This window comes from Mastomys coucha, unplaced genomic scaffold, assembly GCF_008632895.1.
Source record: "Mastomys coucha isolate ucsf_1 unplaced genomic scaffold, UCSF_Mcou_1 pScaffold18, whole genome shotgun sequence".
In the NCBI taxonomy this organism is placed as follows: Eukaryota; Metazoa; Chordata; class Mammalia; order Rodentia; family Muridae; genus Mastomys; species Mastomys coucha.
In genome coordinates, this window is record NW_022196900.1 from 71,371,789 (window position 1) to 71,399,618 (window position 27,830).

The window sequence follows — 27,830 nt, forward strand, 5'->3', positions numbered from 1 at the left end:
TTATCAAATATCAAAATACTAACTAATTAAAACTTTCACATTTGAGTATGATAACTTAGTTTTACCTTAACTTTTTTCTAATCATAAGTTTCCAAAACATATTCTAATTATGAGTTTTCCATAAGAATGAAATTCAATAATGATTACAAGAAAGTCAGAGCATTCTAAAAGACTCACATAGTTACTGTAAAAATTGTAAGATTAAATCTCTATCCTAACTTTTCTGTAAATAAATATAGGTAAATATGGCAACCACTTACACAACAAGGCCTTTGAGACTTGGATCTGGTTGGCAATTCCATAAACTTGTCTAAAGAGACAGGTGACCTGATAACGTTTGCAAATCCAGAAAACATACATCAAGCATGGGAGTATGTGATCCTCTAATGTGGAAAAAGCATCTGGATGAATCTAGTCATCACATGGAACATTCCTAAAGCAAGAATCACCAGATACAACAAACAAAAATGTCATATTTGGTGTGTACAAGGAGGGCTCCAGGGCTCAAGATACATATGTAGCAGAGAATAGCTTTGCCTGATATCAATGGGAGGGGAGGCCCTTGGTCTTCTTGAGGTTTGATGCCTTGGTATGTTGTACTGGGGGTGGGCCTACTGCTGCAGCCAGGAGCTCTCTCTCCTGCTGCTGAGGTCTGTTGCTTGAGCAGTGGGTTAGTTAAATGGGAAGCAATGTATAAAAGAGATACTTTATTATAGGAAAGAGGAAATAGGCCAGTCAAGTAGAGAGAAGGAAAGGAGAAGTAGAGGAGAAGATAAGGAGAGAGAGAAAGGAAAGGAAGAAAGCAAGAGATCAAGAAGCAAGAGAAGAGAACAAAGAGCAGGAAAAAAGAGGAAGAAGGAGAGAAAGGGGACAAAGAGCAAGAGAGAGGAGGAAGGGGCAAGAGAGCAAGAGCAAGAGAAGAGACAAAGAGCAAGAGAAGGGAGGAAGAGGGCAAGAGAAGAAGGAGGGGCAAACCACCACTTATATTGTATGGGGCATGGTTATCTGTCTTTGGGGCAAGGCATGCCTGGCTGTGGTCAGACACTGGGGGTAGGGTCCAGCTAGAATGCTGGGAGCTTGGGGCATTGTCTGCCTGATAGAGCACACATTTCCTGCAGGGGCAGTTGTGAGAGGTTGTGACTGAAACAGGAGCAAAAGACTCAGGAAATATAGCTGAGCTCCTTCTGCCACATGCAGGCAGAAACTGCCCACTGAGGCTCCAGGGCTCAAGGACAATTACTCAACAGCCTAATGTGCCTGAACAGACCACTGCTACACACTGGGGGAGGAGGATGCTGGGACAGTTGGGCAGAAAAGGTGGGTAGGTGGGAGAGCACCCTCATAGAGGTAAAGGGGAGAGACATAAGGCAGATATGGGGTGGAGGTTTATGGAGGGGTAACCAAATAGTGGGATATCATTTGAGATGCCAATGAATGGAATGGTTAATAAAATAAAAGTCTTAGGAAAAAAGAGAAAACTGAGATAAAAGAGTATATTAAAATTATTTATCATCAGAAAATGAGGCCCAATAGTGGGTAAATTTGCATGGAAACCACTTGTTCCAGAAAATATGGAAGTACATTACTTCTGCAAATTTATGCTTTTACCAGTCATTATCTTGTGTCTTATTACAGGTGTAATGGGAGATACAGGAGAACTTTTTACTGCACACTTTGTTATCTCGTGCATCTTCCAGACGGTAGCATTGAGTTCAGGTATACATCTTTTGCTTGCCTTTATGAACATCATCAATGTCAAATATACTAGGGAAATAAAGATATGATAAAAAGGTCAGAGTATTTACACCATTGTTCCTAAAATGTGAATGTAGCAATGAAATGAAGAAAGCACAAGGATATTCAGCCTAGAGGTACATGTCATTATGTCTAATCAGCAAATATTTTTTCCATGGGATTCTTTCAGATTCCAGAAAGAAGGCACAATGAAAGAGATCAAATACTTGCTTTAAAGACTCAATATTTGTATTAAATGTGCAGAACTTGCATATCACTTTTACACTGAAGAATTGTTGCAGGCTCAGATACATACTAGAATCATTCAGAGTTAACAAAACAGTAATGGAAAAAGAGGAGGGAAGGATGAAATATGCGAATAGAACAAGAATTTGATCTTGTAGGGACATCTGTCCAAAGTACAAGTAAATATAGATTACTTAGAGACTTAAAATATTAGACAACAAATGACATAAAGATATAAAATTTGGTATGTAGGAAAAAGTAATTGTCCAATGAGAAAATCTCACTGATGCACATTTACTTGTGTTCTACCTGATACTGGAAAGTTCATTTAGTGGGGAGAGATGTCCATATTTTTCTTTGTCTCCTCCATTTACTTGGTGATTTCATTTGAATATATAAAATTCCTTTACACACACACACACACACACACACACACACACACACACAGAGAGAGAGAGAGAGAGAGAGAGAGAGAGAGAGAGAGAGAGAATTTTAATAATATTCTACTCATTTAGTTTTCCATCTGAACTCTGAAATGTGTCTTAGATTTATCTGTCCTCTGTATTTCCTCCCTCTGCTTTCTCTTCACTCTCCTTCTCCTTTTGATCTCTCAAGTCCATACATCTCTTCATGTTTTATTTTCCCTTCCTAGTGAGTTCCATCTTTACCTGTAGCCCTTTGTTCTATACATAACCTCTGTAATTGTATGGATTGTAGTTTTTTGTTGTTGTTGTTGTTTTATGTTTTTATCGAAGACTTAAAAGCTAACTTTCATAGAGAAGTCGATGTATACTGTTTGTTCTTCTGGAAATGTATTGGTTACCTTACTTAGATTGAGTCTTTTTCTAGTTCCATCCATTTACCTGCAAACTTCTTGACTTCATATTTTTAGATGTCTAGGTAATAATACTTCAATGTAAAGATGTAAATAATGTAAAGTTGTTTATAATTTCCAAATATTTTGAATACAGTCTTTATCATGATTGAACAGTATCTCTGCATTAGAGTAAAACATCCTTTGGGTATGTTCTCTGGAGTAGAATAGCTAGGTCTTGAGGCAGAGCTATTTTCAGTTTCCTGAGAATGCACCACCCTGATTTCTTCAGTGGATGTATAAGTTTAGACTCCCACCAGTAATGGATATATGTACCTCTTACTTCACAACTTTACCAGTATGAGCTGTCATTTTTTTAATTGAAAAGTCCAATTGGTGGCTATAGGATGAAATTTCAGTGAAGTTTTCATTTGCCTTTTACTCATGGCTAAGTATAGTATTTCTTTAAGTGCTTTTAAAGCCATTTGAGTTTTCTCTGAGAATTCTCTGTTTAGCTCTGCACACCTTTTTAAATTATTTCTTTTCTTCATCTATAGCTTTTTAAATATTTATATATCTTAGATATTAACTCTATAAGATGTGGAGCTGGTAAAAAATCTTCTTACAGATGATAAGGTCATTTGTTGTTTCAGTTTCATGAAGTCCCATATATTATTTGCTGATTTTAATGCTTGTGTTAATAGTGTCTTGTTCAGAAAGTCTTTTTCTTTGTGAGTACTTTCAAGAAAATTTCTCACTTTTTCTTTTAGCAGATTATGTATATTTGGGCTTATGGTGATATTTTTTATCTACTTGCAGTTAAGTTTATGAGAGGTAATAAGTACAGATAAATTTGTGTTATCCTATGAATAGCCATCCACTTTGAACAATACCATGTGTTAATGATGATGTCTTTTTTCCAATGTGTATTTATGGTGGTATCATAAAGCAGGTATCTGTAAGTGTACAAACTACCTATGTCTGAGTCTTCAATTTAATTACAATGATAAATATGTCTGTGTTTGTTCCAACCCCAAGATGGTTTTGTTACTATTTCTCTCTAGTGCAGTTTAAGGAGAGTAGTACATTTTGGAGCATCTTCTTGGTTTATGCCCAGGAATGGGATAGTTGGGTCCTCAGGTAGTACTAAGTCCAATTTCCTAAGGAACTGCCAAACTGATTTCCATAGTGTGTTCATAGCAGCCTTATTTATAATAGCCAGAAGCTGAAAAGAACCTAGATGTCCCTCAACAGAGGAATGGATACAAAAACTGTGATACATTTACACAATGGAGTACTACTCAGCAATTAAATACAATGAATTTATGAAATTCCTAGGGAAATGGATGCATTGGGAGAACATTAACTTGAGTGAGATAACCCAATCACAGAAGAACACACATGGTATTCACTCACTGATAAGTGGATATTAGCCCAGAAGCTCAGAATACCTAATATACAATCCACAAACCACAAGAAACTCAAGAAAAAGGAAGACCAAAGTCCCCTTCTTAGAAGGGGAACAAAATACCCATGAAAGGAGTTGTAGAGTCAAAATATGGAGCAGAGACTGAAGGAAGGACAATTCAGAGACTGCTGCACCTGGAAATCCTTCCCATATTCAGTCATCAAACCCAGACACTATTGTGGATGCTAGCAAGTGCTGGCTGACAGGAGCCTGATATAGCTGTCTCCTGAGAGGTTCTCACGGTGCCCGACTAATACAGAAGTAGAGGCTCACAGCCATCTATTTGTGTGAGCACAGGGTCCCCAATGAAGGAACTAGAAAAAGGATCCAAGGAGTTGAATGGGTTTATAGCCCCTTAGGAGGAACAATAATATGAACTAACTAGCTCCCAGGGAATAACCCCACCAATCAAAGAGTATACATGGTGGGTCTCATGGCTTTAGCTGCATGCATAGCAGAGGATGGCATAGTTGGTTATCAATGGGAAGAGGGGCCCTTGGTCCTGTGTAGGTTCTATGCCCCAGGGGAATGTGTAGGGGAATGCCAGGGCCAGAAAGTAGGAGAGGATGGGTTGGTGAGCAAGGGGAGGGAAAGAGAACAGGGATTTTATTTTATTTTATTTATTTTATTTTATTTTTTGGAGGAGAAATTGGGAAAGGAGATATCATATGACATGTAAATAAAGAAATATCTAGTTAAAGAAAAGAAACTTGGTAATCTGAAATAAACCTTAAAATAAAAAAAAAAAAGATCATTCCGATTATTATCCCCCATCCGCCAAAAAGAAGGAGAGTAGTGATGCCCCCAACAGTTCTTTCATTATTCAAGAGTATTATACCTATCTTGAGTTTTTGCATTTCCCTTTGTAGCTGAAAATTATCCTTTCAAGATCCATGCAGAAATGTTTTGGGAATTTCATTAAATATATAGGTACCAATTGGTGGGCTGGTGAGTTTTGCTATGTTAATTCTACTAATCCATGAACATGGGATAACTTCCTACCTTCCATTTTCTCTGGTGTCTTTCTTCAATGTCTTAAAATTTTATCACACAAATTTATCACAAAAGTTTATATTATTTGAGGCTAATATGATATGTGTATTTTACCTGATATCTTTCTCAGTCCATTCGATATTTTTGTATAGGAGGGCTGGTAATTTTTGTTGCTGAATTTTGTACCCAGTGTTTATCATCTATAGAGGTTTCCTGGTTATACTTTCAGGGCTAAATATATCTTCACGGTCAAATTGCCTGTAAAAGAAGAATTACTTAAACTTTATTCCTTCCTATATGCATCTTTATCTGTACATTTTGTGCTCTGATTTATTATGGGCAATGTGGAATGTCTTTTCTAGTCCAGTCTATTTTGTGTTATGTATACTTCTTATACCTTGATCGACTTGTCATTCTTTAAGTTAAAATTTTATCTCGTTGGATTTTGTTTAAAATATTTTCTGTTTTTGACCTGAGTTTCTCCTATCCCTATTACTGTTTCTATATTCATTCTTCTTTTTTTTAATAGTGATCAAACTCTCTTGGGTGCTTTCTACTTGAATGCTATTAGATTCAATTTTTTTTAAATATGTATCCATTACTTCTATATTCTCAATACCTGAGATCCATTCATCTCTCTCTTCTATTTTGCTGCTGAGTCTTACCTTTGTGCTTCTTGTTCAACCACCTAAATTTTTCTCTTCAAGTTTTCCCTCAGTTTAGATAATTTTTGACTCTATTTCACTCTTATGACTTGACTCTTTTCTTCATTTCACTATCTTGTTTGTATTTTTACAGATTTCATTGTTGGATTTCTTCATTTCTTCTTTAAAGATATTCAACATATTCAAAAGAGCTATTTTGAAGTGGCTTGTTTTGTGCTTCATCAAGGCCTATTTAGTAGGGTTATTGGGCTCTAGAGGAGACATAGTCTTCACAATTATTAATTATGTTTTATGTAAACATTTTTAGGATGATTGTTATTCTAGTTGATGAAGAATGGTTTAGTCTGAGCTGAGCATAAGCCTGGAAGATTAGGATTATAGGTAACTAGAGAGATTAAAGTTTTCCTACTTGATTTGCCTACAAGTGTGTTTCCAGGGAATGCCTAAGGGAGTTGGTAAGTGAAACAGAGGGGTTATTTTTTCTTAGCTTTTAGGATTCACACTTAACATTTACTCCATTTTACTTTTATATTGATGGGTAAGGTTGAACACTTTTTAAAATATCTTTTTTTCCTCTAAGTGTAGCTGATATTCTAAATAGCTATTTTTTTGTTTGTATTTATTTCTTTTTGCTTCTTTATGTAATAAATTTGTACTCTGACAATTTTTACTCATGATTATAACAATGGGTACATATCATAAGATAATAATTATTCCAACCTAAGTATCTTTCAATAGCCAATAGTTCACCATAGTTATGGGGAAATGGCTCCATGAGCCTCTTTTATATCCAAGAGCAAATATTAACAGATCTAGTTGTGTATAGGCCCTAATTTGGCAAGCTCACCTGCTGTGTATCCATGACTTACCCAGACAATAACATTTGACCACTCTTCTCTTTGTCTTTTACTTTGTATAGTCTTACTATACCTTCTCCTATAGCATTCCCTGATATTGAAGAAAAACTGATGAATATATTTTTCTAGGGAATAAACTTAGATGTTTAAAATCAGTTTCATACATCACCAATTTACGTAAACAGAAGTAGTAAGTTACCACATAGGACACATGACCTCTTCAACCATAAGTGTTTGACCAGATTTACATATCAGGCTTGAAATTACTTCTGCACAATAGGCTATGAAGCCAATTGGAGAGTAATCAGTAGCCCAGTAACAAACATGTCATTATTAAATCAATGGTCACATTTTTCCTGGTGTGTTCAGATTATAAGTCACAGCTGTGTTAGACCTCTTATGCATTTTCTACTCCCTGCAGAGAGCATTGAACCTTCTGACATTGTGAGAGCTTCCAAACAAGGAAAGAAGCTTCCAGTTTAGTTCTATTTTGTTTGCTTTACATATTGCAACCAGTGTTTGGGTTATTGTTAGCAATAGGGTCTTAGAATTATGTCTGGTGGGCAACAGATGGAGATTTTAAAGAAGTCATTGATATTAAGAATTATGTTTTTGCTTTGTTATACATTTACTACAAATTTCTTGAAAGATACTATTTTAAAATACCCACTAAATGTATTTTGAAGGTATGGAATCATTTTATATTTTCTCTCATTTTATTTTGTGAATTATAAGTGCCAGCCACATATTTATAATACACCTTTCAGTTTTTTTCTACTTGATTTTTAGTTATGTATAATTTTAAAATTTATTCTTTGATACTTTCATATATCCATACAATGTATCTTGACTATGTCTAAACAAAATCTCTGCCTTACTCCATTCACATCATATCAACACATTCCCCTTCATCATTAAATCTTCTTCTTTTCTGAATCCAGTTAGTATTGTTGGCATGCACACAGGTATGAAGCATGCAAATCCAGTGTAGCATGGACAACCAGCTAGCTGCTACAACTTCAAGAAAAATTTCTACCACTCCCTCAACAGCATTATTTAGTAATAACTTTCTCAGCTAGTGATGAGGCCTCATGAGTTGGATTATTGACTGGCTTGTTTTGTGTAGTTCTTCTGCTGGTAATATCAGCTGCTATAATTCATGAGTTTAACAGCCATGGAATGTCTAAAATATAGCATGATACAGCATGCTTCCCTTATCTTTCATCTCTTATATCCATTTTATGTCCTTCTACCACTCTACAATATTTCCCGAGACTCAAGAGCATTGACATAAATGACTTATTTGTGGTTGATTACTAAACATTCATTTATTTGCAGTACTTTGATCACTTACAAACCTCTTTTTTTAATTTTTATTTTCACTCTTCTGTTGTATAATCATCCCAAAGGTCAGGCCTCCCAGGAATAGCAACAAAACAGGGAATATCAATTTATAATAAGACTAGGAACATGCCATCACATCAAGGCTGGATAAGTAAGGGGAAAAAGAGCTCAAAGAGTAGACAAGAATCAGACCATGCCTTGCTCCCACAGTTAGGAATCTCAAGAGAAAATCAAGCTACTCATCAGTAGGATATGCATATGACTTGGGTCAGACCCTTACAAGCTCCCTGACCTCTTTGCATCCTCATGACTCAGTCTTTTCTCCAAGTATTTTTTCCCTTTTCCTTGCACCTGATAGCTCCTGTTCCAAACTCCACCAAACCCTGTCATCTAGAAAATATATTCTATTTTCTTTACTCAGAGAGATCATTCCCTGTTAAGCTGTCCTTATTACTTAGCCTCTCTGGATGTATTGATTTTAGAATGACCATTCTTTACTCTAGAGCTAATATCCACTTATAAGTGAGTATATACCTTGATTGTCTTTCTGGATCTTAGTTACAGCACTCATGATTTTCTTTCTAGTTTCACCCATTTGTCTCTAAGTTTTATGATGTTATTGTTTTAAATAGCCAAGAATTACTCCATTGTGTAATTGTACCATATATTATTTGTACATTCTTTGGTATGAGGGACATCTAAGTTGTTTTCAGTTTCTGGCAATTATAAATAAATCTACTATGGTCATAGTTGAATAAGTGTCTTTATGATAGAATTAAATTCCTTTAGATATATGCCAAATGGTGATAGAGCTGGATATTGAATTAGAAACTGCCATACAGATTTCCAAAGTGGCTGTACAAGTTTGTACCCCTAAAAGCAGTGGAGGTTTCTTCCCCTTGATATACATCCTTACCAGTATGAACTGTCACTTATGTTTTGGATTTTAGCCATTCTGATAGAAGTAAGACTTAATGTCAAAGTCATTTTGATTTGTATTTCCCAGATGGCTAATGATGTTGAACATTTCTTTAAGTGTTCCTTAGCCATTTGATATTCCTCTGTTAATAATTCTCTGTTTAGATATGTACTCCACTTTTAATTGTATTTTTTGTCTGGTGTTTTATGGCTATCTGAGTTCTTTATTTATTTTACACATCAGCCCTCTGCCATATATGGAGCTGGAGAGAATCTTCCCATTCTGTAGAGTGTTGTTCTTATTGTCTATGCTATTGATGTTCTGTTCTGAAGTTATCTTCTATGATGATATATTCAAAGCTATTCCCCTTTCTCTTCCATCAGGTTCAGTGTATCTGGATTTAGGTAAACATCTTTGATTCACCTGGACTGTATTTTGTACAGGATGATAGATATGGATCTATTTGCATTTTTCTTAGTACCAGAATAGCACCATTTGTTAGAGATGTTTTCTTTCTTCCACTGTATATTTCTAGCTTCTTTATCAAAAATCAAGTGTCCCTATATGTGTGCATTTATGTTTAGCTCCTTTATTCAATGCCATTTTTCAGTCTGTCCCTTTGGATGCCAATATCATGCAGTTTTTTTATTAATATAGTTCTGGAGTAAAGTTTGAAATCAGGCATGATGATACCTCCAGAACTTGTTAATTGTATACGATTGTTGTAGCTTTCCTGTGGTTTGTTTTGTTTTGTTTTCTACATGAAGTTGTATATTGTTCTTTTAAGTTCTGCAAAGCATTGTGTTAGAATTTTGATGAGAATTGCATTGAATCTGGTGACTGGTTTTGATAGAATTACTATTTTTACTATGGTGATTCTAATGATCCATGAGCATGGGAGGTTGCTTTATATTCTGATATTTTCTTTATTTTCTTCAACAAACCATTGAAGTTTTTATGATACATGTCTTTTTCTTTCTTGGATTGGGCAACATGAAGAAGTTTTATGTTATTTGGGGGATTAGAAGGGTATATTTGCCTGATGTCTTTCTCATTGTTGCTTTCATTTATATGTAGGGGGTATGGTGGTTTAAAATTTCAAAGGCCTGCTACCACCAGGGACTACCCAGTCATCCAACAACAGAGATAACAAGATGGCAAAAGGAATAAGCGAGAATACAGTCAACAAAAGCTAGGGCACTATCATACCATCAGAACCCAGCTCTCCTACTACAAGCCCAAGATATCTTAACGCACCTGAAAAACAAGATGATGACCTTAAAGCTCATCTTACAAAGATGGTAGATGTTTTCATAGAATACATAAATGAATCCCTTAAAGAAATATGGGAAAATACAACCAAAGAGGAAGAGGACTTTAAAGATGAAACAAATAAATATAGAGAAATACAGAAAAGTACAATCAAATAGGTGAAAGAACTCAAGAAACTTTAAGACATGAAAATGGAAATAAAAACAATAAAGAAAAACACAGAGGCCACTTTTGAGATAAAAAGCTGAGAAAAGATAACCCTAGTTTTTCTAGATTGTGCCCCTTAGAGGGCCATTAGCCATGTAGATTGCTTTAGTCCCTGAATATTCCTTTTGTAGTAGGTTATATGAGGCTAAATTCAATTCAAATATCCTGGTGTTCCAGGCCTCAGATGCATATTCATGGGCTGTATTGTTCAGGATCCATAAGTCTGATGTAGTTGGGGTTATACATGGTAGGAGAATGAGGTTTCAATGAAGATAGTAGCTGGGTCAGATCTGCTGGATGTGCCCCAGTAGGGAAGATGGGTGGAGGAAGAGAATCTAATCTAACCTATCTATATGCTTCTGAATCAGCATGTCAGATGAAAGTCAGAGGAGAGGTGGCAGGATCAACCAATGATTGTTGATTTTTGTTATTTTGATATTGGTAGTGATGGTAGTTATAGTGATGTTTGTGGTGTGTACGTATGTGTGTGTGTTTCTGCATCTCTGTGTGTGTTTCCTTTCTTTTGGTATTTCTGGCATGAGACTATTTAATGTTGTTGTTTTCATGAATGTGATTAGCCTAATTGGGTTGGTGTTTTACTCTAGTATTTTCTGTAGCTCTGGATTGGTGAATAGTTTTTTTTAAATATGACTTTGTCATGAAATGTCTTGTTTCTCTATCTATAGTAACTGAAAGTTTTGCTGGGTATAGCAGTCTGGCCTGGCATCCATGTAATTTTGGCTTCTGCAATACATCTGTCAAGGCCATTTTGGGTTTTAAACTCTCCATTAAGAAGTCAGATGCATTCTGACTGAATCTCAGAGTTGTTTGATTTGCATTTCCCTGATGAATAAGGCTGTTGAACATTCCTTAGATTTTTTCAGCCCTTCAAGTTTCCTCTGTTGATAATTCTCTATTTGGCTCTGTTCCCCACTTTTAATAGGATTATTTGGTTCTCTGAAGTCTAACTTCTTGAGTTCTTTGTATATATTGAATATTAGCCTTCTATTGGATGTAGGATTGGTAAAGATCTTTCCCTAATCTGTTGGTTGACATTTTGTCCTATTGACAGTGTCCTTTGCCTTATAGAAACTTTGCAATTTTATGAGGTCCCATTTGTGAATTCATGATCTTAGAGCATAAGCCATTGCTCTTCTGTTCAAGAACTTTTCCACTGTGCCCATGTATTAAAGACTTTCCCCACTTTGTCTTCAATTAGATTCAGTGTATCTGTTATTTTGTGGATCCACTTGGACTTGAACTTTGTACAGGGAGATAAGAATGGGTCAATTTGCATTTTTCTACATGTTGAATACCAGTTGTACTAGAACCATTTGTTGAAAATGCTGTGTGTGCTGATGGGTTTGCAGCCCTATGGAGGGAGCAACATTATCAACAGGCCAGAACCCTTGGAGCTCCCAGGGACTGGACTTCCAACCAGAGAATAAACATGTAGCCACCCGTGGCTCTGACCACATGCGACAAAGGATGACCTTCTTGGTCATATGTGAGAGGAGCAGGCCTTGTGCCTGAGAGGGTTTGATGCCCCAGTGTAGAGGAATAACTGGGCAGGAGGTGGGTAGGTGGGAGCGCCTCCTCATAGAGGCATGGGAATGGGGCATGGGATAGGGTGTTCCAGAAGGGGAGACCTGGAAAAGTGAAAACATTTGAAATGAAAATAAAGAAAATATCCAATCAAAAAAAAAAGGAAGAAAAAATAAAGAAAACAAAAACAAATAGATTAAATAACTAATACAACAACAACAAAGAAATCAAATGTAATTCTAACAGTTCTGCCTTTATGTGTTAGTTGGACTTTTTTCCTTTAAAGCTTTTAATATTCTTTGTTCTCTATGTTTAGTGTTTTGATATTTATGTGGTATGGGGTCTTACTTTTCTGGCCCCTCTATTTGGTGTTCTGAAAGCTTCTTGTAGTCTAGGAATATTTTTTAATTTAGAAATTTTTCTTCTATTATTGTATTAAATATATTTTCTGACTTTTGAGCCTGAATTCTTCTCCATCTTCTATTCATACTATTTTTATATTAGGTCTTTTCATAGTATCCCAGATTTCCTAAATTTATGAGATTTAACATTTTTTGACTGATGAACCTATTTCTCCAATTGTTTCTTCATACTCTGAAATGTCTTCTTGTGTATTTTGTATTCTTTTAGACATGCTTATTTCTTTAGTTCTTGTTTGAAGGCTTGGTTTTCCATTTCCAAAATGTATTCAGTATGTGTTTTCTTTACTGTTTCTATTTCTGTTTTTATATCTTGAACAATTTTCTTCACTTCTTTAGCTTTTTTTTTTCTCTTGGATTCGTTACCACTCTTTAAGCTTAATGGATTCGTTGATTTCTTCCTGTATTATTGTTTGTCTTGTTTTGTGAATTATATTCCAGTTTGATTATTTTTTCAACCAAGGAGTTTTATGTCTCTAACTGTAAATACATATCAATATGACTTCTACTTTTTAATAAAATTTGGGGCTAGAGAGCTGGTTCAACAGTGTCTGCTGTTTTTCAAGAGGACCTAGTTTTAATTCACAGCTGGGACAAGAGAGGTCAAAATCATCTGTGACTTGAATTCCAGATCTGATGCCTTTATCTGGCCTCTAAAAGCACCAGGCATACTCATGTTATACAAACATACTTGCAGGCAAAGTACTTGCCACATAAAATAAAAATAATATATTTTCTAATTTTAATCAACTTTGCTGTCTGAAGTACTTTCTAGTTGTAGAAAATTTATATACAAAATGCATAGAAAAGCAAGTAACTAAATTTGTCTCTATCAAAGACTTTCCCATGTATTTAACATCTTGACTTGGTATGGCACAATTATCAGACCAGAATAAATACAGACATAATATTACTAATTAAAATTCAAATGTAAATTACAGTTCACTCATGTTGTACAACTGAGTCTTAACATGTTTTATTGACAAGAGAAATACGGATTTGCTTACTGATATTGTGTTGCTTGCTTCAAAACTAAGACTCATTAGTGAAAACCTGCTTAGGGTAAATTCATATTTTTGCATAAGTAATTGGTTTTGATATATTACAAATAGGTTGTTTTTTATTGATTTAGTTTCATCCTGCATCATATGCTTTCTGACTGCTCCTAACACATGCTAGGATATGACAAGGTGAACTCTGGCACTGTTAAAGCAAACAAAACCAAACCACTGAGATGACTTATGCTGTTCAGAACTCTCAACAGGGACTCCCTTCTGTAGTGCAGAAAGCTCTCTCTCTCTATCTCTCTCTCTCTCTCTTTCTCTTACACACACACACACACACACACACACACACACACACACAAAAACACCTCTAATTTTGGGATTTCCTTAGTCCTTCTGTTCTTCTGAATGACAGTCCTCATTCCTCAGCCTTGAGAATTATCTCCTAAGAAACTGCTGACATACTTCACGCAAATAGTTTTATGTCCTATTTAACTATGTAGTTTGATTTTTTTCCATGATGGGTTTAGTCCCTAAAATCCTGATGTTTATTATACAGATATCATCTATCTACCATTACAGAATCATGCAGAAAAAAACTTCATCATCCTAAAATTTTCATAAGTTATACCCATACATTCCCCTTTCCCTTACCCAAAAGAAGAGGTTACAGTTCTTTGTGCCAAATCTATGACTTTGCTTTGTCTAGAATACAACTTACTATCATACACATATATCCACTTTTAACTTCTTTCTTACACTTATAAAGGTTTTTTAGGCTAAATCCATGTCATTACTTTTTTATAAAAATTGATTTGAAACATACAATATAGTTTGATTATATTTTCTCCTATTTCTATGAGGTATTCCTCATCCCCCCAACTTTATAATTCCCATTCTCCATCTCTCTCCTCCATTTCCTCCTCTCCTCCCCCTCCTACCTCTCCATCTCCTTTTACCTCTAATTCTCTCTCTAGCATACTTGCTTTGGTTCTTTTTTGGTTACCTTTATATCTGTCTCTCTCAGTCTCTAACAAAAACAAGAAACAAAAACAACAAAAATATAGAAAAAGAAGCACGAAAGTGAAAATCAAATAAAACAAACAAAGGACAAATGAGGCAAAAGAGAATGCAATAACAAAGAAAAACAAAACAAAATATACTCTAAAATGTGACTGATTTAGTTTTGGGTTGACCAACTATTCCTGAACTTGAAGCCTACCCTGTAGTGTGTTTAATATACCCATTGAGATCCCACTAGAGAAAAAATGATTTTCTTCTTTTCAGTTGGTATCAATTGCAGATACCTTCCATTAGGGATAGGTCCTGATTTCTAGGTCCCCTCTTAGTATTGGGGCCATATCTGGCTTACACCTGAGAAGGTATTGTGTGTTCTCCATAGTTTCTGTGAGTCCATTTTTGAATCAGTCCTGTTGGATCTAAAGGATATTGTTTCTTTGCAGTCATCTATTTGATAAAGGTATCTCATTTAACACTGAGTTTTTCAAAGTGTAAAAGGTGTGTTTTTCTTTCTGCTATAAGCTTCCAGATATAATGCATCTGAAAGTCAGAGGATATTTATAGACACCTTGGCCGTAAAATTTGGCTTGTTCTCCAACCATCTCATAATTAAATATCCCAATTCCTCTAATTAAAATTCTGCTATACTATTTACCTGAGATCTTCTCACATGCTTCTGTCCTCCTTCATGTTCCTGGGGAAAAAAATCCTCCCTGTTTTGATCTATCCCAGATTCTATCTTCCCACTAAAATGCCCTCTTATTTCTTGCCTCAGCTATAGGTCAATCATCTTTTATTGACAGGTGACATATCCATAAAGTACATAAGAGATTTTCTCCACTGTTCACACATTTAGTCAAATAAAAAGAATTTCTCTTAAAAGAATAATCTATATACAATAATAACAATTATGAGTCAATTATGAAAACTATTAAGTAAGATATTCATTCACAATATCCAGTTGATAGGTATTTGGCAACTTAGAGAAAGTATTCTTTCCTATCTGTCTATCCTATTATCTACCCTATCTTGGTGAGTTCCTAGTTTTATACCTAAATTATTTTTATCATAACTTCTAACTTGAAAATAACTTCTTATACCTAAAAATATTTTCTGAAATCTTAAACAACTAAGCTTAATTATGAGATTATATCTTGTTTTCAACCCCATCAGAAACTTGAGAAGGATTAAACATTCCTGCAGGAAATAGATACTCAGCAAACAGCATGAAATACAATAAAATTGACAGATAATAGTTGGCTTCCTGGACAACCCCCCAAAATTCCTCTATATCATTGGAACATCCATCTTCAGTCTTCTGGTCTTTTCCATGAAGCAGGGACCATGAAGGGTTTACTTTCCATTGTCCTTGCAAAGCTTGGCAGAGACTAGGTCCCTGAGACCAGGTTTGCACATTTTAGAAACTATGCTGTCTACAATTGAAACAAGGGCAGTTTTTTTGCACATGGCTGTTTGCCACATTTGAAACAAACTCCATAAGAATATTCTTCAGTGTTCATCATCTTATTTGAAGTTGTATGGGAATACTGCCATGAGCAGACATGTCTCATTGCTAAAAAAGCATTAAAGTAATAAAACATCATTAAATGCCATATTATGAGGATTTTGAAGACAATCTATTTTTCTATAACTCATATTAATAGGCAAATGATAGTTGTTTATACCTATTTCCTATATATTCAATCTAGAAAGCATATTTCTATAATAAACTAGACTATTAACAAACATGATCATGACTTTTTTGTTTGTTTGTTTTTTCAGACAGGGTTTCTCTGTGTATCCCTGGCTGTCCTGGAACTCACTCTGTAGACCAGGCTGGCCTTGAACTCAGAAATCTACCTGCCTCTGCCTCCCAAGTGCTGGGATTAAAGGCATGTGCCACCACTGCCTGACAACCATGACCTTTATTGTCCACCTATTAAATTGTCTTACTTAATCATCCAAAAAGTTAGCAATAGTATTTTTAAAAAGAACTGGAATGGAACATTTCATTTGAAATTAATTGGTAAGTCCAATACATTACAGAAGAGTTTAAACATAATATGCATTATGCTGTAATAAAAATAACCTTAACTTCATATCAATATGCAAAAATAAATACCACTGTAAGTAAATATAACCTTAATATTGTATCAACATACAAAAATCTATACTACTGTAGGATTATTTGCTTATCAAATGGTCTTTGGTTTAATAGTAGATTCAATAGTTTACCCCTTTTAATTATTCCTGTATTACTTTATCACTGCCATATATATGTATATATATATATATATATCACCCATTTATGGATTATGGATTCTGGTTTAATTTTTAATTGATTATTCAATTTATTTACATTTCAAACCTCCCATTCTCTACCCTCTCCATTTTGCCTCTAAGAGAGTACTATCCCACACATCCACCTACTCCTGCCTTACTCCTCTAGCTTTCCCATATGCTGGGGCAACAACACTTGACAGATCCAAGAGTCTCTTCTCCCATTAATGCCAGATAAGGCACTCCTCTGCTACATATTTAGCTGGAGCCATTGACCCACACATGTATACTCTTTAGTTGGTGATTTAGTCCCTGTACGTTCTGATAGGTCTGGTTAGTTGATATTGTTCTTCCTATGGGGATTGTAATTCCCTTCAGCTCCTTCAGTTCTAACCCTAACTCTTCTATTGGGGTCCCTGCTTAGTCCAAAGCTGGACTATGAGTATCTGCTGGCAAGACTCTCAGAGTACAGCTAAACTAGTCTCCTATCTGTAAGCAATTCTTGACATCAGGAATAGTGTTGGAGTTTGATGTCTAGATAGAATGTATCTCTTGGTGGGGTAATCTCTGGATAGCTTTCCTTCAGTCTCTGCTCTATTTTCCATCCCTATGTTTCCTTCCCTTAGACAGGAACAATTCTGGGTTAAAAATTTTAATAGGGTGTGTGACTCAATGGGAGCCTAAGCTGATCTACTGGAGGTGGTCTCTTCAGGCTCTATTTCTCCTCTGTTGGGTATGTTGGCTGATGTGACCACCAGTTGGGTCCTATGAGCCTCTTGCATCTCTGGCATCTGGCACTTTCTAATGATTTCCCCGATTTTCACTCCCCCACTGCTACATATTTCTATTCATTCTCGTGGCCCTCTGGACTTCTCACCTGTCTCTTCTCACACTTGATCCTGCCCTCTCTTTTTCCCTCCATCTCCCCTCCCACACCTAGGTCCCTCCCTCCTTCTACCTTCAATGGTTTTCTTATTTCTGCTTCTACAAAGGATTGAAGCATTCACACTTTGGTCTTCCTTCTTCTTATGCTTCACTTGGTCTGTGAGTTTTATCATGAGTATTCTGAGCTTTGGGGCTAATATCCACTTACCAGTGAATACATACCATGTATGTCATTTTGGGTCTGGGTTACCTCACTAAGAATGATATTTTCTAATTCTATTCATTTACCTGCAAAATTCATAAAAAGCTCATTTTTAATATCTGAGTAGTATTCCATTGTTTAAATGTGCCACATGTCTGTATCCATTCTCCCATTGAGGAACATCTAGGATGTTTCCACCTTCTGGCTACTATAAAAAAAGGCCCCTATGAACAGAGTGGAGCATCTGTTCTTGTGATATGGTGGAACATCTTTTGGGTACACACTGCTTAGTGGTAGCTGGATCTTCAGGTAGAACTATTTCCAGTTTTCTGAGAAACCACCAGATTGATTTTCAAACTGATTGTACCAGCTTGCAATCCCATCAGGGATGGAGGAGTGTTCTTTATTCACATTTTCAACAGCATCTGAGATACCCTGAGTTTTTGAGCATATCCACTCTTATTGTTGACAGGTAGACCCTCGGGATCATTTTGATTTGCATTTATCTGGTGACTAAGGATATTAAACATTTCTTTAGATGCTTCTTGGCCATCTGAGGTTCCTCAGTTGAGAAATATTTATTTTGCACTGTACCCCAATTTTAAATAAGGTTATTTTTTCTCTGGAATCTAACTTCTTGATTTCTCTATAAATTTTGGATATTAGTCCTTTATCAGATGTAGTGTAGGTAAAGATCTTTTCCCAATCTATAGGTTGCCATTTTGTCCTAATGACAGTGTCGTACAGAAGCTTTTCAGTTTTGTGATGTCCCATTTGTCAATGGTTGATCTTAGAGCCTGTGCCATTGTTGTTATGTTCAGGAAATTTTACCCTGTGCTCATGTGTTTGAGGCCCAACTTTGAGCTGGATTATGATGGACCTCCTAGTGTTAGTCTATTTCTAGGTGTGGGAGGGTTCTGGTGCACCTGCTCTGTTAGCCTATCTGTTGAGGAGCTTCTGAGTGTCAGGCTGTCTTTGGATGTGTGCGGGCATAGGAGTTGGCACACTGGAGCACCCATTCTGTCCCTAGGCACAGTTTTGGACCAGAAGGAAAATATGACTCTTGGAGGGTGGAAGGCCCTCTGACTCCTAGGCCCTGGTGTGTGTGTGTGTGTGTGTCCCTTTTATGCCAGGTATTAGGTCAGGGAGGAGAGGATCTCACCTGTGATCCTGGTTATAATTGCCTTCCTGAGAGTCAAAGCTGTCTCTGGGGGTAGGCAGGGTTGGGTTGTGGTTTGAGCATCTGATCTAACCACAGGCACAGTTGTAGCCAGGAAGGAACTTGTGTTTCTGGCAGGACATGAGGTCCTGCAACCTCTGGAGCCTATTGGGACAGGGATGGGGGTGGGTCCCTGTTAGGCCATGTATTCCTGCATGGGGTGGGGGTGGGCTGTCTTACCTGTGATGCTGGTAGTGAAAGACTTGGGAGTCAAGCAGTTTTGAGTGTTGGTGGAGTGAGGGGGACTGGAGCACCTGATCTGCCCCCACCTCTTTTATCTTATCAACCTTTTCCCCTTTACTCAAGAAGGAAAGAAGGAGAAAGAAAAGAAAAAGAAAGACAAAAATCCTCCAGCAGAACATTTTATACTTAGTATTCTATACCTACTTTTCTCACTGAAGAAGACTATTAACAACTTGTAAGCAACTACTTTTTAATGACAGGCATCCATCATCCAAAGAATGACCACAACCTATGCACCCTGCCTTACTGGAATAGGGTACTGCTTTCAGAAAATTGATCCTTGAGGCATAGTATTCCTTTTAGGAGTCCCACAAGAAATTAAGAAAATGGACTTATCTTTTTTGTTTTTTTTTTTTACATTTTTAATTGGATATTCTATTTATTTACATTTCAAAAGTTATCCCCTTTCCAGGTTTCCTCTCCGCAAACCTCTCTCCCATCTCCCCTTACCCTGCTTCTATTAGAGTGCTCCCTCACCCACACACCCACTCCTGCCTAACTGCTCTAGCATTCCTCTACACTGGGGTATCTAAACCTTCACAGGACCAAGGGCCTCCCCTTCCATTGATGCCAGATAAATCACCTTCAGCTCCTTCAGTCCTTTCCATAACTCTTCCATTGGGGTCACTCTGCTCAGTCCCATGCTTGGCTGTGAGCATTAACATCTGTATTCCTCAGTATCTGGCAGAGCCTCTCAGGAGATATCTATAGAGGCTCCTGTCAGCAGCCACTTTTGGCATCAACAATAGTATCTTGGTTTGGTTGTCTGCATGTGTGATGAATCCCTAAGTGGGGCAGTCTCTGAATGTCTTTTCCTTCAGTCTCTGTTGCACTCTTTGATCCTGTATTTCCTTTAGACAGGAACAATTCTAGGTTAAAAATTTGGAGATGAGTGGCTGGCTCCAACCCCCAACCTGGGACCATGCTCTGGATATGGATTTGACAGGTTCTCCCTCTCCTTTGTGGGGAACTTCATCTAATGTCATTCCTGTGGGGTCCTGGGAAAGCTTCCTGGCATCTGGAACAAATCTTTAAAAAGTGAAATACAACATTTATTTTTCAGTTTCTATGTTCTGTGAAAATGCAGGCTTAAATGACTTCCTGACTGGAATGGTCTGAAAGGCTTTAGCAAAGAAGCTAACTGCTTTGAACTTGTTCTAGAAGCAAGTATTGATGAAACAGCAACTAAGGCAGTTTGAGGTTGGATCACCTGGGCTACTTCTTTTGTCAAGTCTGCCTCCATTTTATTGGTGTCTAGTCCTCTTAATAAACTTTCACAAGTAATAAACATTTATGTAATTACACATATAGGGAATGTGCAACATGCACAGATCAGCTAAAGTTGTTTCTCTGCTCATGTTTGAGCACATAAAAGATATCTGTATTTCTCTGCAAGCTAGTTTTGACTATATAGCAAACTACAATATAAATCTCTATTCATGCTAAGTGAAATAACTGTATATAATAAGTCATGAGGTATCTGTAGCCAACAAAATTTATTTGCTATAGGTAGACATATGAGTCCCAGCCAGTCTCAGAGCTGTTCTCATGTAGAGGGATCAGCATATATATTACATGTCTTGTTGGTCTTGTTAATCTTTTTTATTTCTGCAGACAAAATCTTCAGAGTACTACACACTGGCATATATTATTTATAACAATTTGGATGGAAGATACAGCTTTCTTCATTCTGAAATTCAGACTTCTACTGGCTTAGTAAATTCAGCAGTCCTGTCTAATAACTCAGTGCTTTTAATAGCTATGCTTTCTGTCTCATTGACTTTTAAACAGTTCAAAATCATCAAAGCACCATTTAATCTATTCCTGATAGATTCTTCATCCCTCTTCTTTTCTATGAACACCTTCTTTAAATTCCTGATAGATCTCCCCCTAATTGCTTGTTCTGTATGATTGTGACATATCTGTAATATGTTCTATGTGTTATTGTCCAAAATATGCTGCATTCCAGTGGATATACATGCTAAAGAATTATCATACCCAATCTACAAAGGCAGCTCCAAGACTATCATCTCTAATAAATGTGTAGTCTCAAGAACATCCTTTTCATAATAGAAGGCAAATGTTCATTGGAATTCTGAGTATGTATCAACAGTATGATGTTGATACATATATAAATAACTCAGTTTTCCAATCTCTACAATATAAAACACTTAATCTGCTGTATGACATTTATGTAAATCCCTTCTATCTTATTGTTTTCCAAATTCAATACCTTATCTGTTCAGACAATGTTGGATTTTAACTCAAAATATTGTATCTTTTTAATCTTATTTTTCTTTTCTTTTGTATTCTTTAATCTATGTTTATAGTCCAGTCTATATCCCCCTCCTGGTCTTCCCTCTGACTGTTTCACATACCATACCTCCTCTCTGCCCCCATCTCCAAGAGAGTGTGCCCAATCCTCCAACCAGTCACATCCACCCCATCAAACCTCCCAATGCACTGGGGCCTCAACTCTCTTGAAAGTTAGGTATATCTTCTCTCACTGAGTGAAAACCCAAAAGCCCTCTGCTGTATATGTATTGGGGACCTCATATCAACTGGTGTGTGCTGCCTGGTTTGTTGCCCAGTGTCTGAGAGATCTTGGGGGTTCAGGTTAGTTGAGACTGCTGGTCTTCCTACAGGGTTGCCTTCCTCCCTAATTTCTTCCAGGTTTTCCCTAATTCAACCACAAGCGACACCAGCTTCTGTACATTGTTTGCCTGTAAATATCTGCATCTGACTCTTTCAGCTGATTGTTGTGCCTTTGGGGGACATTCATGATAGGTTCCTCTTTATAAGCACACCATAGTATCAATAATAGTATCAGGCCTTAGGGTCTCACCTTGAGCTGGATTCCAATTTGGGGCTGTCACTGGACATCCTTTCCCTCAGAGAGAAACAAATTCTGGTTCAGAGTTTTTGAAAGTGGAATGGCAACCCATCCCTCTACTTGATGCCCTGTCTTTCTGCTAGAGATGGACTCTAAAGGTTCCCTGACCCTACTGTTAGGCATTTCATCTAAGGTCCTTCCCTTTGAGTTCTGAGAGTCTTTCACCTCCCAGGTCTCTGGTACACTCTATAGGGTCCCCACACCTCCTGCCTCCTGAGAGATTGCCTGTTTCTATTATTTCTGCTGTCACTCAGAGCTCCCGTCTTATCACCCCCCTCAATACCTGATCCAGTTCCCCTCTTCTCTCACATCCCCTTTCCCACCAAGGTCCCTCTCACCCCTCCCTCCATGATTGCTTTATGAGTTGACATTCTAATTTTTGTAAACTCTTATCTGGAAATATCTTCTCTGATATTATCATAGTTTCCATATTAGACACCTCTGAATATACTGATTCAAAGATTCTTCCAATCTCTGTTCTCTGCTTCCTAATCTAATAACAATTTTTTTAAAATTTCTTCCTTCTCCAAGTCTACCTTCTTTTGATCTTTCCTAAAGTTGATATAAAAATGTAGTAATTATTGAAAAAAGTAGTCATTTGTATGGTGACAAGTGAAACCAGATCATATGGAATCTATATTCACTGTATCATTCTTTCTCTCCATTTTAAACATAATAAATATTTTTCTTTTAAAATCCCAAAACCTCTCTCTGAAGACTTACTTTCTTACGTAAAACTAAATATTTCTTCCTATTACTTTTTTATACTCAGGATTCCTTCTCTTTTATTGTTTTCCAAATTCAATATCTTATCTGTTCAGACACTAGAGTGCCTCAGTTTATAACTTGTTCTATCATTAGTCACGCCCCAGCTGTTCAACTAGAACATCCTGCCTGCTCTTGGGCCCATCCCAATTATTCCACTTATAGGGAAGGAACTTACAGGCTTTGTCTATATCCCAACTCTGGATGAAGGTATTCTGACTTCCAGACTACTGTGTGCTCCTACCACATTGACCTGAATTAGGAAGTTGCCTTCCCATGGGCGACCTAGGTCTCTCTGGTGTGTTTATGCTATTCTTGGCAGAAACCTCAGCTACTGTGCCATGAGAGTACAATATGAGACAGCACTTTTATAAAAAAAAAAATATTTTTTTATTGATTTACATTCCCAATGTTGTCCCCTTCCTGCTTTTCTATCCCAGAGTTCTTCAGTTCCATCAAATTCCCCTTTGCCTCTGAGAGGGTTCTCCCTTCCCCACACTAATCAGTAGGGACTTCTTTTTTATTAGATATTTTCTTTATTCATATTTCAAATGTTATGCCCTTTCCCATCCAAAAGCCTCCTATCCCCACCCCTGCTCACCAACCCACCCATTTCCGCTTCCTGGCCCTGGAATTCCCCTACTGAGACATAGAGCCTTCACAGGAGCAAGAGCCTCTCCTCCCATTGATGACTTACAAGACCATCCTCTGCTAATACGAAGCTGGAGCCATGAGTCCCAACATGTATATTCTTTGGTTGGTGGTTTAGTCCCTGGAAGATCTGGGGTTAATGGTTACTTCATATTGATGTTCCTCCTATGGGGCTGTAAACCCCTTCAGCTCCTTGGGTTCTTTTTCTAGTTCATCCATTGTGGACCCTGTGCTCAGTCCAATGGTTGGCTGAGAGCATCCACCTCTGTATTTGTCAGTCACTAGTAGAGCCTCTGAGGAAGCAGCTATTACAGGCTTCTTTTAGCAAGCATTTGCTGGCATCCACAATAGTGTCTAGGTTTGGTGACTATATATGGGACGGATCCCCAGGTGGGGCAGTCTCTGGATAGTCATTCCTTCAGTATCTGCTCCACACTTAGTCTCTGTAACTCCTTCCATGGGATTTTTTCCCCCTTTGAAGAAGGACTGAAGTATCCACACATTAGTTTTCTTTCTTCTTGAATTTCCTGTGGTTTGTGAATTGTATCTTGGGTATTTCAATATTAACCCAGTAGGGACTTCTTAAAAGAGCCACCTTCTATAATATCTGTCTGTTGTTTTCTTCTCCTTTCTGACTCTTTGATTAGAAAATCTCTTAACCAACCACTTTTACCAATCTCATTTCCTGCAGATGTTCTAGGGAGCTTTCCACCTTTGTGGCATGCCTGAAACTCAAGTTTGCTTTCACTCTTTTTAAAACATACCAGTCCTCCTGTCTGGCTGGCCTGACTTTTCTCCACCTTTCATCACAGCCTTCTCAGGCTGTAAGTTTGGATAACATGCCTATCATATTGGATAGTAACTGTAAAATGTATTTTTTTCTCCCTACTGTAAGCTCCTGGAAATAATGACTCTGAAACTCAAAATATATTTACAAACAACTTGGCCATATACTTTGGCTTGATATTCAACTATCTCATAAATAAATATTTCTGTTACTCTAATCTAAGTTCTGCCATGCTGTTTACCTTAGCTCTAATCTCATGCTCTATCCTCCTTCATGTTCCTGGGCAAACCCTCCAAAGCTGACTGTATCCTAGAATCTTTCTTTATACTAGAATTCCCTCCTATTTCCTGACTCATCTATAGTTGAATCAGTTTTTATTGACAGGTGACATATACATACAGTACAAAAGAGATTCTCTCCACACTGAAGTACCTCACTCTCTGCATATGTTGAGGATCTCTCTGTTAATTTCTATCTACTGAAAGAAGAATCTTCTCCGACAAGAGATGAGCTAAGCACTGATCTATGGTATAGAAATATGTTATTAGGAGTAATTTTATTATTATATCCCTTTAGCAAAATATTAGTATTAGAGTTTTTCCCATCCATGACTCATTTAATCTCACTTTCTTGGCCCCTCAGGGGTGTCAGGAATGTTTTTTGTCTCATGGAATAAGCTTTAAATCCATTCAAAATTGGTTACTTATTGCCCTAAAATGGGTACTACTATTGCACCTGTTTGTTTACTAATATTTCATTGTATGAATGTAAAGAGATTTTTTGACTCATCTGTAGAAAGGCATTTTGATTGCTTCCAGTTTTTATCAACTGTGAATAAGGATGTTATTAACATTGTATACAGATTTAAATAGAGACTTAATCTTTAGTTCATTTGCGCTACATCTAAAATCATGACTAAGGAAAAAGAAAAAGTATAGTAAGTTCAATCTAACACTGTTAGAAAGTACCAAACTGTCTTCCATAAATAACAGTTGACTGTTTTCATGTTGTGCCACAATTTTGTGTTGTCAGAGGTTTGAATTTCAGCCACTCTAATAATAAGTTGATGCCTTATTGTTATTTTAGTTTCAAATGTTCTAACAGTACAATATTGAACTACTTTTCATTTCTGTTTTCTGTAAAATTCAGGCTCTGCCCTGTTCTATTTTACTCTATATTATGTAGAGCAATTGCTTTCAAGCTGAGTATTGCCCTGAGTGACTCCATTTTATAGTGTAGCAGTTTGCTACATTTTGAGGGGTGTACATGCTGCTTTCAAATAACTGTATACATTTGTGCAAGTAACCATCTTTACAAACACTTTATGAATCATGAGCAATAAAATTCCACATAACTTAATCATATAGGTAAAAACATGACACACATTAAGTTTTGGAGTTTGATAAGGAACACCTGAAGACATGGCCATAGCAAGAAATATTATTATGCCCGGACCAATCATTGAACCTCTTAGAACTATGGAGATCACAGCCCCATCATCTGTGTCACTTAAAGGGTGAGGATTTAACACAAAGGGGTAACAGGACCTGCCACAATCTAATCTACAATCATTATGCCTGTACCACAAGACTCATGGGCTGTGGACTCTACTGTACCTGCAGCCTTAACTCATCAAAATTCCACTACATAACATGGCTTACTCATACTGCTATTTTCTCCAGTACTGTCTTGCACATTACCTTGATTTGCTTTGAACCCAACCTGTCTTAAAGTGGCTCAGTACTTCTAATAATTTCTGAAAAACCTATCTAACCATTTGCAGTAACATTTTCTGTTTCTGATTATATAAATAATTGTAACTAATATACATTCTGAATAAGCAAAGTGATCTTAAGTGAAGTATATGTGAATGTTTGAGAGAGTGGAAGAGAAAAGACAGAAGAACGATCAACAGAAAGAATAATTTCAACAGGAGGTGTGAACATGTTTACTAACTCACACTCTTGTCTTTTGATTATTCTAATCCTTCACAGAACAATTCACTGTAAATGGCTTACAGAGTCCAATCTTGGCTCAATTGGGTGGAAAATTAGAACTCACTTGTGAGTTGTCTCCTCCACAACAAGCGAAGCACATGGAAATTCGTTGGTTCCGGGATCGTTACACAGAGCCAGTATACCTGTATCGGACAGGTAAAGACCTGCTTGGAGAAATTATTTCCAAGTATGTTGAGCGGACTGAACTCCTGAAAGATGACATTGAAAATGGAAAAGTAACCCTCAGGATCTCTAATGTGACTGCTGCCGATGATGGGCCCTACCGCTGCTTCTTCAAACATGATAATTTCTATGAAGAGCATATCACAGTGGTCAAGGTCATAGGTAGGCATGGATTCCTCTGTCACTGCTGTGTACCCATTATTCAAATCCCATATAGTATTGACTAGATGGAAAATTCCTAGTGTTTAACTCTTATTGCTTAGTTGATTAACAAGTTGATCAATATGCATTTAATTTTAATTAGATGTTATGGAAAATCAAAAGTGAAAATTACTACAGTGCAGAAAATAGTTCTATCAGGAAAAACTTTCTTGTTATTGTAGGGGACTGGTTCTGATGCTTTGTCTAATCAGGAGTGTGCTTGTACAAATGCTTAAGGTCCTTGATCACAATTAGTTTTGATTGAGCAATAAAGATGCCAACAGCCAGTGTTTGGGCAAAGGCAGGTGGGGAAGGACTCTTAGAGCTGTAGGAGCTAAGGTGCAGGAGAAGGAAGAGGGAAATCAACATGTCTCGGGGAAGAAAACAGAACAGAATTAGAGCAACAGAAGGAAAAACCAAATGAAGTGCAGGAGTAAAGAAAAGCAGCCAAAGGAAGGACTGCACAGAAGCCTCTTTGGTAGAAAAGACCAATGGGCATTACAGAAGGCAACAGGAGAGCAAAGATAAAAGTAGATTTAGAAGGTGTTGAGCCAAGAGTACCCAAGAGAAAGACATGATAGCCATTGGAGGCTTAGAAGTGCCCAGCCACTGAGCTAGTAAGGCATGTTAAAAATAATTTAATGGGTGTGTGTCCTTCACTCTCAGATCAAAAGATTCCCTGGGCTGGTGACTAGAAGCACAAATCACCAGGAGCATAACTCGGGAATAGAAAAAAACTACACACAACATTGTAGATTTCAAAATATCATGAGATTCATTTTGGATTGTTTTCCTATCCTTTCAAGTATTTGTGACAACACTTTAGTATATTTCCAGAAGAACTGAATTTTAAAAATGTGCATTTCACTAAAAATTTAGGTATAGAGAGAGGTAGGAAAAATATGGTGAGGAGGTGAATGAGGGGAAAATTATCAGAATATATTGTATAAAAATCATTAAAGTAAGAAGGAGTTTATTCTATTTCTTTTTCATTATTATAGGATATTTTCTTTATAT

General features: G+C 36.9%; 1 protein-coding gene across 5 annotated transcripts in view; it reads left to right on the top strand.

Annotated features, from left to right (window-relative positions):
• The window catches only part of LOC116096416 (selection and upkeep of intraepithelial T-cells protein 2-like), a 98,573-nt gene that overhangs the window by 5,396 nt on the left and 65,347 nt on the right, over positions 1 to 27,830 (top strand). For 4 of the 5 annotated variants that reach the window (XR_004120996.1, XR_004120997.1, XM_031378215.1 and 1 more), the window contains exons 2-3: positions 1,636 to 1,716; positions 26,427 to 26,774. Coding sequence is in view for 3 of the 5 variants with exons in the window: in XM_031378215.1 (XP_031234075.1) it covers positions 1,641 to 1,716; positions 26,427 to 26,774 (424 nt within the window). In the remaining 2 variants the exon portion in view is untranslated. The remainder of the gene's footprint in view (positions 1 to 1,635; positions 1,717 to 26,426; positions 26,775 to 27,830) is intronic. The other variant, XM_031378217.1, reaches the window with a different exon arrangement.